The sequence below is a fragment of the Montipora foliosa genome, chromosome 5 (assembly GCF_036669935.1).
Source record: "Montipora foliosa isolate CH-2021 chromosome 5, ASM3666993v2, whole genome shotgun sequence".
NCBI classification, from domain to species: Eukaryota; Metazoa; Cnidaria; class Anthozoa; order Scleractinia; family Acroporidae; genus Montipora; species Montipora foliosa.
The window spans coordinates 33,801,919-33,811,918 of NC_090873.1; the positions used below are offsets into that span (position 1 = coordinate 33,801,919).

Here is a 10,000-nt window from a genome sequence, read left to right on the forward strand (position 1 = left end):
GCATTAGTAATGAGAAATATTAAACCTCTTTTTGTTTTTACCTTTCTGGTAATCTCTCCCCATTTTTCGAAGTTTACCCGTGGTTGTAGTTCACTGTATTTAGACAATTATGTGTTAACTGTTTGTGCATCCCACGGATACGCCTGTATAGGCGTCTTGTTTCCGAGTTAAAGAAAAGCCTCCTTGCACCTGCACTTCAGTGTAGCAAGTTTAGGTTTCTGATCATGTTATAAGAGCATTACTGCCAAAAATATCAGACCACCGAAGACAATATGCAAATTACCGAACTTCCGTTCATCTATTATGTCAGGTCAAGGAGACACAATGAAGAGTGTACACCAAGACAACAATGAATGTTCACCTAGGAATTCAGCGACATGGGACGATTCTGGACGTAGCCTAAAAAAGCTTTGTATATAAAAGATCTGTTCCCGGAGGAAATATGCTTTTCTTTCAGCGCATTGCTTGAACTCTTCCCTGCGATATCGGCTTTTGACTCGAACTCTATGTTCTCGACATTGGAATTTTGCATGTTTTATATTCAATTTCACGTTGTTTATTGATAGTTCATTGACCTCTTTGTTATTTGATTAAATCGTTAGTTTGCACTCTTAAAAGCCATTGAAGCAAACAACATTTTAAAATGGTAATCTTTTACACTTTTATTTGATTTTCTCGAAGTGAAAATGTTTAATCGCACATTTGCAAAGCTCGTGTAAATTTCACAGCACAAGGGGAAATGTAACAGATTTTTAACCGGGTCTCCTTTTTGGTCCTCTTATCTTTCCGGTTACCCTGGCAACAGGTGACAACTGGCGCAATCGCGTTAATTTTTGCACTTCTTCCAGAGAGGCTGCTTTCGAGAAGCTCTTGCAAGGTTGTCTTGTTTTGAAAGCCGTTATCGTAGAATCATGCCCTTTGCTGCAAGATGGTTTGCGTGTCTGGAAAAGTGTAAAGTTTACTACTAAAGTGATTGCTTTTGTTTATCTGCCGCGATTGGAGTGCCATTCATTGTGAAAGGCTAAGTTCTTCGCAGCAAATTTTGGGGTCAACGAGCTGAAAACATGCGGTGGAAAATGGTGGAAGAATGAGCGGTCCTCCTTCGGAGAAAAAGTGAGTACTTTTGTGAAAATCATGTCTGTGTTGATTGCAGAGGGAGGCCATTAAGATCTATTTTATTGGGTAAATATTTTAGTTTTCCCAGCGTTTGTTTACACATTGTCACAGCAAGCAGAACATTTCAAATGCCCGCTTATTCTGTCTGAATGTCTGGCTCAATCTCAGCATATATATTTTTTTATACACAAGGTTTGCAATGGGGAAGGACGATCGGGCTAACGACAGGAAACAGCATTTACTTCCCTTCTTAAAAAAAACAAGATCGAAAAAGTCTTTGAACTCTACACAGAAGGTAAGCCACCGGAATTTTTACAGAATATTTTTTCAGGAATTGTAATTTCCAAAACTTTCAGTTCGAGTCGAGTGAAATGCATTTTCTGGGTAAATGGTTTTCATGCTAGGTTCTTTAATGCGATTACGCGGTAATACGGTACGGTGAAAACGTTTGGAGATCTTTCTTTTTTTCCCAAAGAAATTCCCCGCCACAGGCTTGAAAACATTTGAAGTAGTAATAGTAAACGACAAGTTTTTTTTGGTATAACTTATTATCTTTTCACTAGGCATAGTAACGAGCGTTATATATTATCTTTGAAAAACAAGGAAAAGCATGAAGCTTAATTAATAAGCCTTAGGTCTTTGAGCTCTTTCGCAAATCGCTTGTTATTCGATCTCGCTAATTTCGTTTAATTACTAATTATATGGAGAAGGCACTGGTTTCGGTACAGTAATTTGGTCTAAAGCAGTACTAAAAATGAAGAAAATCATATTTAAGAGACATCTTTGATGAGCTGCATATTTTATCCCGAAGGGTTTGAAAATAGAAAGCTTTTACAGTTTACACGGCGTTAGCCGGAATATTCGGATAGAACTTTGAAGGAATATTCCAAATATAAACCTTTTAGTTGGCGTTAAATTACCACAGTGACATCATTCAACATCACTGGGCATGACCTTGGGGCGAGATAACCGAACGTCCAATATTCACCTTTTGTTTCTTATTTGAAAACGAAGAACAGTTTTGATTTCATAAAGCCACCGATATCACAGGTGTTTGCTCTACATAATTAATTTTCAACAATCATTGGTTATATGATGACATTTGTTGCCCACATGTGATCTGTTAGTCTCCCTCGCATCCGTTTTTAGACTAAAAACGGCTGCGAGGGAGACTGGTGATCTGTAGGAGATTAATAAAATGTTGGACACTGTTAAATGTGGAAAGTAGGAAAAAAAGGACTGATAATCAGATCAAGATACAAAAAAATAGCATAGATATCATAATAATAATAATAATTTAATAATAATTTATTACTTATAGTGCGCCTGTTACATTGAGAGATGCTCACAGGCGCATTACAATATCCAAAGAAAAATTACAATATCGAGAGAAACTTAATATACCTTAATTACAAGTTGTTATAATATATAAAGCTCATTAAACTTATTTACAAAACCTATTTACAAAGGATAATCTATATGTAATTAAGAATGAGACGCATAGTTACTGTTTCTCGTAGCAGCTGAATGCATCGCGGAAAAGATGCGCTTTCAGGAGGCGCTTAAAAATGTTTACATTGTTCACACATCGTATTGCCTTGGGAAGACTGTTCCAGAGTTTTGGTGTCGCACATGTAAATGAGCGGTCACCAAGAGTGGTAAGACTCTTGAACCCAAGATACTTCAATAAGAGTGTGTCCGAGTTGGTTCTCAGGTTGTATCTCCCAGGCTTTTTCAGTTCTATAAGTTCTGATAGGTACAGGGGTGCAAGGCCATTAAGAGTTTTATATACAAGCAATGATATGTTAAACTGGATTCGGTAGCTAACAGGCAGCCAGTGGAGCTTGTATAACGAAGGTGAAATATGCTCATGGCGGCTGATATTACAGATGACACGGGCGGCCGCTTTCTGGACACGCTGAAGTTTTTGTAGTTGGTTACCTTTCAACCCGTAGAGCAGGCTGTTGCAGAAATCTAATCGACTGGTAACAAACGCATTCACTAAAGTCTGTGCGCAGTCAGAGCTAAGATATTTTCTTATTCTCCTAATGTTGTAGAGATGAAAAAATGCAGATCTACAGATGTTATTAATTAATGTGCGTGTCCATCTTGAGTTGGTCATCGAACCAGCAGCCTAAATTTCTTACTTTGCTGGCTGCTGTAACTATGCTCTCTCCAACCTGTAAGGAATCTACGTTGACTTTGGCAAGTTGTTAATTGTCTGGTGCCAATTACGATAAACTCGGTCTTGTCATCGTTTAGCTTTAATCTGTCTTGGAGCATCCAGTTCCTTATATCCACAATACAACTTTGCATGCCCTCTAATGCTGCTGACTGCTCAGAGCCTGAGTCTGTGCTGAATGATACATACAGTTGTGTATCATCCGCATAGGTATGCACATCAGGAAGGTGATGTTCGATGATTTTGAACAGTCTGCTTGTATAGAGAACGAACAGAAGAGGCCCAAGACAGGAACCCTGTGGGACGCCATACTTTGTATGGAACTTGGTCGATATCTTGCCGTTGATGGAGATAGACTGAAATCTGTTGCGAAGATAGGAGTCGAACCAAGAGTAGGCTTGCCCTGATATGCCAAAGTCAGAGGACAGACAGTCCAGCAATATGGTGTGATCGACAGGGTCGACTGCTGCGCTAAGGTCCAGAAGCACGAGTAATGTGACACGCTGCTGGTTCATGTTGAGTAGGATATCGTTTTTGACTCGCAACAGGGCAGTTTCTGTACTGTGATGTTCACGATAAGCAGATTGCGCCTTAGGGTAGAGTCATACCTACCAAAGTAATAACACAGAGACCTATGTAATAATCATTAATGTGTCTAATATCTTCGAATGTCAGGAGGGTCATACCTCTTGTTGAACTCTATTTTTCATTGACTGTATAGTGGGACGTTACTAAACACAGGAACAGAACAGAATGTACCAGTATAAACCGGAATAAGCCGTAATGACCATTCTGGAACTGCACAGGGAACTGGGGTGAGTTTCAACTTTCAAACAATTGATAAATTGACACCATCACATGAAAGATAACACTGAGATTGGCCATCTGTCAAAGTTTGATGCTTTTAGGTCAAACAGAGACAAAGTTATGGACTTTAAGGTGGCTCAAACCAGCTTTAACACATGAAAGAAACGTTCTTATTAGAATGATTGACACTACAACACTTTATCACTTAACAGCAATGTTATGGTACCATATCAAACGCCAATTATTGCTGAAAAGTATTCGGTCATTTTTGCAACGTAAAACATTACTGTGGCAACAGTAAAGCCCTGCAAAAACACCCATATTTTTGCTTTAGCTGCTCATATCTAAAAACAAACTTGGTGACCCCCATTTTTTATTCTGAAATGTAATCACCGTGGCATAATAAAACTTTCTGGAAAGTTAAAAAAAATTCTGTGGAGCAGATTCAGAGCCACCTTAAATAATGGAAAATTTAAGGTAGCTCTGAATCCACTCCAGAATTTTTTAATCTTTACAGAGAGTTTCATCTTGGCCTGCTAATCACTTTTGTGCAATAAAAAAAAAATGGGGTCACTGAGATCGTTTTTCAGATGTGAGCAACTAAAGCCAAAATATAGGATGTTTTGTGAGGATTTCTGGTTGCCACGGTAACTTGTTATCAAAATCACTGCATCTTGTTTAGCAATAATTAATGTTTCACATGGTACCATAACATTGGTGTTACATGATAAAGTGTTGTAGTGTCAATCCTTCTAATAACAAGGTCTCTTGAAAGTGATGAAACCGGTTTGAGCCACCTTAAAACATAAGTTGAAAATTCATACAAATGTCTCTAAGTTAAGGCTGCGTCCCCCCAAACCATATGAACTCTTAATTTTTTTTAATGATTTCTGTAATATTCATAAAAATAGGCAAAAAGGTGATTTTCACCTCAACTATATCCAAACAGTTAGTCCATGACAGGATTTTCCAGTCGTCCCATTACTGATAAATTTTTTAAGAGTTGATATAGTTTTGGGGGACACAGCCTCAAAATTAGAGACGTTTGTGTCAATTTTTAACTATGTTTTGAAATCTGTAACTTGGTCCTATTAATTAAAGCATCAAAATTAGACAGATCGCCAATATCTTGAGTGAACGTTATCTTTTATGTGATGGTGTCAATTTGTCGATTGGTTCAAATTTGAAACTCACCCCAGTTCTCTGCAGAATTCCGGAATGGCCTATAAAAGTGTTCACAGGTTTTGTTCACAAAAAATACATAATTTTCTTCCACAACAAATAATTAATCATTTAGCGACGGGTATACCTGTCAAATTCCTCTCATTACCAAAGTGCTCCAAATGTTACAAAAGAACAAAACATGTACAATTCCCTTACGGAATCACACAACAAAAGCTGATAGAAACCAAAAATCGGTTGGCGCTAACGAAAACACCAAATTTTGGCATTTTCCGGTTCATCCGACTATATTCTGGTTTATTTGGGTGTCATTCCGCCCATTGACCATTTTTATTCTGTTGCATTGCAATCTTTTCAGCTAATGGTGAACAGCTCAAAAAAATACTATCATTTGCTTGTAAATATTAAGGACTTTTCATCGACCTACTTGTAGTTTCATAGCTGGAAATCGCACAGCATATACACAGTGATGGTTTACAAGTCAATCTGTTCCATGATCTGTCAAAATACCCAAGTTACAGCCTTTGGCTTTGCCTCCTGGCTGGCTTAAGATCTAGTCCACTTTATTATTTATTTTACTAGTATTGAAGGTAACTAGAGAGTCTTAACATGGGAATATGGCAGAAACGCATAATTTGTGGTACATTTATCCTTGCTCTTCTCCAAATAGTATATTATATTGATATTTTATTATAAATAATAATTATAACAATAATAATTATGTAGTATTTTTTTTTTAATATGTAGTTATCTGTCAGCTAAGTTTTTTGGTAAGGCTAAGGAGACCCCACCCATAAGAGATGTTATCCCTCTGGTCTCTCAAGTTAGCCATGGCTACACATTAAGATCTGGGTCAGCTAGAGATGTAAAAGTGAACACGCGTACCGAAATGTTCAGGAGTTTTATCACCATGCGCTATGTTTAAATGTATGTGGTGTATATAATTTTACGGTTCGTCATTAACCCCTACTCCCGGGGGGGGGGGGACTCCCATGTGGAACAGACGGGGATGCTCGTCGGAAATTTTAAATTTAACCCCTAAAGGAGACCATCTGGACGTGGCTCAAGCTTTTTTGTGACCCCTAAAGGAGACCAATCTGGGCGTGGCTTAAGCAAATTTTGACCTTGGCGGCTTAAAATATTGGCGCTTTGCCCGGAACACCCTCAGTGAGACCAAAATCCAAAATTTACACCCCTAAGCGAGATGACGAGCATCCCTGTCTGTTTCATATGGGAGTCCCCCCCGGGCCCCTACTGTAATTCAGCTTTTGCTGCGAGAGTACGGTGAGTAAACTATACCCTTTATTTATGATTGCCAGGTGTCACACCTGAGTATTAAAAAAGAACTTTGATCAGTTTCCCTCACCTCATGGAAAAGTTTGACCTTAATATGATTGGAGCCTAATAGTTGACATATATATATTATTTTTAAACAAATATCAAGTGAAATAAACTGGAAACAATGCATGTAAAGATTATCTATAAGTCATTGCAAATGAATTGTTACATTTGTCATGAAATTCAGTGGCAAAACCATGGAAGGTCAGATTGTGTTTACAACCTCTTTAGAATGACTTTATGGAAATCATCCAACATCTTCAGTGTGTAATGAAATCACCTGGCACTTGTGGGATCAGAATGTAAGGCCTATTACTTGAAAAACAATTGCTAACTAATGGCATAGTTAAGGGCCAACCATATGTGATTTCTAAACTGAGGGACCATGAGTCGGTTTTTTTTTTGAAAGCTAAAAGGGCCATGCATATCTTTGCTACTCCTTTTTTATGAAAATTCCATAGCATGCGACTTCAGGCTGTTCACAAATATAAGATCTGAGTTAAACCTTGTAACACTGGCATCGTTTGTTTCTTACACTATAAAGATTGGCAAATTCATGTTAACGCTGAGAAAATGTATTCATAGTATTATTGATAGGCCCTGTCACTTTTTCTGATTACCTAGACACAATAATAATTAATAATATTGTTATTTTAAGCCAAAGCAAATTGAAACTGCAAATATGTCAATGCAATATTTAAAGTAAGAACATTTTATACAGCAATACCAGCCATAAGATTTTGCTTGGTGGTTAGATTAAGCACTGTAAGAATTTTAGTTTGTTAATTTTTTAGATGAAGTAAAACTAAAATAATTATTGTTATGGACAAGATGTAATCTTTATAGCATTCATACCAGTATCTTAATTAATATGAAAATGAAAAAAACTAGACAGGAAGTTCTTCTAAAATTTACATCAAGATCACCTAAACTTATCAATTTTTTATGAGGCATTACAAAGTTTTTTAATACAAAAAAAAAGCTTTGTCTAGTGTAGAAGGTATAATAAACTTGGATCTGAAACAGGAACAATGGGCTCCACTGTGGCACACAGCCATCAAATACTATGCAACTCCTCAGATGAAGTGAACAATCATAAAACAGTATGTATTCAAGATTCAACACAATAAGCATTAGCTGTTTATAACTGGCTTCAGTATATTACAACTATAGTGTTTGTTATTCTCTGATCTCACAAGCCAGGATCAATTTGCATTCAATTTTGCGCTGAAGTTTTAAATAATTTGGAAGTTATATTGATGTAATTTTAGGCAGCTTTTGCTTTCTGACAAATTGAAGAATTTAAGAGTTGAATCTTTTGGAAGAACACACCAGTCATTTCTTGAAACAATCATTTTAATCTCTGATTTTGTTTTTCTTTAAGAAAAATCATGCCTGAGATCAAGATCATGCTTTCATAGCTAGCACTAGTACTTGTAAATATTACAATCCGCTGGAGCAAAAAAATATTTGTATATACTAATTTTGATAAATTTGCTTATCATATTTTGTGTGGAAAGTGAATGAAATTTTTCCTAGTCTTCATTGTGTGACTCCTTCTGAATTCAGCTACTTTTTCCTAATCATGCATAATCTAAAATATTGACTTTTGAATTGCTGTGATCTTTCAAGACAAATATGCTTGAGGTTAAACTAAGCCAACCAGATAGTTGACTGCATGAAATGACAAAAAAATAACACTATAATAATAAGTATAATTATGTTATTCGCCGGCCCGGAGGTCCGTATGCGGAAAAATTGTGTCCAGGATCTTGAGACCAAGGCTACATGCAGTTTTTCCCTATATGAGGAAGGGTTATGTTCTTGCAAATCAAGTGAAATCATATCCACAGTTCATATATGATCCATTTCATATATCATTTCATTGTTGTTCATTCCTCGCGGGAACATTGGAACCCACAAAAGACCAGCTCCCAACGTCAGTGGCTTCATAGCTCAGTTGGTTAGAGCGTCGCACAGGTATTGCGAGGTCACAGGTTCAAAAACCCGCTGAAGTCCTGAATTTTTCAGGCTTCTTTACGTAATTTGCAAAAATTGCGTTCATATCTGCGAGGATCATAGCTTCACTTAATTTCATATCCGCAGTTCATATATGATCCATTTCATATATCGATCATTTCATCGTTGTTTTTGCAAATGTTGGCCATGTAGCACTTACCGGTATATTCAACAGACTTAACTATTAGAGGGGAGTTTGAAGTGCTAGTTTTCTACCCATATATAAAACTATGCGAGTGTTAGTCCTACTAAAATGGAAATGGGCCCACACACGGACAGAGAAAAACTCTGACTAGGGTGGGAATTGAACCCACAACCTTCAGGTTAGATCACCGCTGCTCTATACCGACCGAGCTACAAGGTCAGACGGGAGCAGGTCTTGGGAACCTTTTATTAGTTAAGTCTGTGATCTAACCCGAAGGTTGTGGGTTCAATTCTTTTACGTCCCACAGGGTTATGAACATTGATGAGTTGTGACTGGGCCTACAGTTCATCATCCTTATCCAAAAAGACTAGAGAGCCTTAAACCATTTGAAGATGTTGTTACAAACGTAGCACTTACCCCTCACTTGTTTAAAGATCCTGAGGGAAGGTGCGGCCAGAGTTTTGATCCCGCAACATCCCGCACATTAGTTTGATGCTTGACCAACTGAGCCAAGCGGTACTCTGACCTTTCACCTGATTGCTCAGAAGAAATGAGTTTGCTGGCTGAGAAGATTGTTGAAGGCTGATAATATCACTCTTTATGGTTCACTTAATCCCGTTGTCATCCTGCATTTTCAAGTGCAAAGGGAAGTTTATAATCATTTGTCTTCTTTTTTAGAGTCCTGACCAAGGAAATCACCGTGTTGGAAATTCCCACTCCAACAGTGCTTTTAATGGCGGCTACTTAAGGTGATCAAAGTATTTATTTTACCTCTTTAAGGGAACTCATTCCAAAAATAACCCTAAACCTAATTATAATATTTACTATAACAATAATAATAATAATAATAATAATAATAATAATAATAATAATAACAACAACTTAGGAACAGAACTTAGGAAAGATCCCTGGAACCAGCAACATTAATGAGCTGCAAAAGATCGTCCTCCTAGGAACGGAGCAGCGTCATACTGAGAAGCTTTCTGTCCATCAAATATAAAAGTCCCCTGGTACCTCAGGACCAAGGATTGGCCCGGGTTCAAGGAGACTGAAAGAAGCAATTAATAGCACTGTAAACTATACTACTACTACTACTACTAACTACTAATAATAATAGAGCAACTTTTCAAATGAATGTCTAAAGTAATAATTATGCAATTGCAATCACTAAGCTTAGTGATTGGTTTAACAAAAGGAAAACCAAGACCATT

General features: G+C 37.3%; 1 protein-coding gene across 3 annotated transcripts in view; it reads left to right on the forward strand.

The window, feature by feature from the left end:
- Window positions 1-710: 710 nt before the first annotated feature.
- The window catches only part of LOC138004005 (dual specificity tyrosine-phosphorylation-regulated kinase 4-like), a 41,691-nt gene continuing 32,401 nt past the window's right edge, over window positions 711-10,000 (forward strand). The window contains exons 1-3 of one of the 3 annotated variants that reach the window (XM_068850374.1): window positions 711-1,113; window positions 1,309-1,411; window positions 9,468-9,538. In XM_068850374.1, the coding sequence (XP_068706475.1) occupies window positions 1,088-1,113; window positions 1,309-1,411; window positions 9,468-9,538 (200 nt within the window). In that variant the 5' untranslated portion in view covers window positions 711-1,087. Of the gene's footprint in view, window positions 1,114-1,308; window positions 1,412-7,598; window positions 7,729-9,467; window positions 9,539-10,000 lie in introns of those variants that run through there. The other 2 variants (XM_068850375.1, XM_068850376.1) reach the window with 2 other exon arrangements.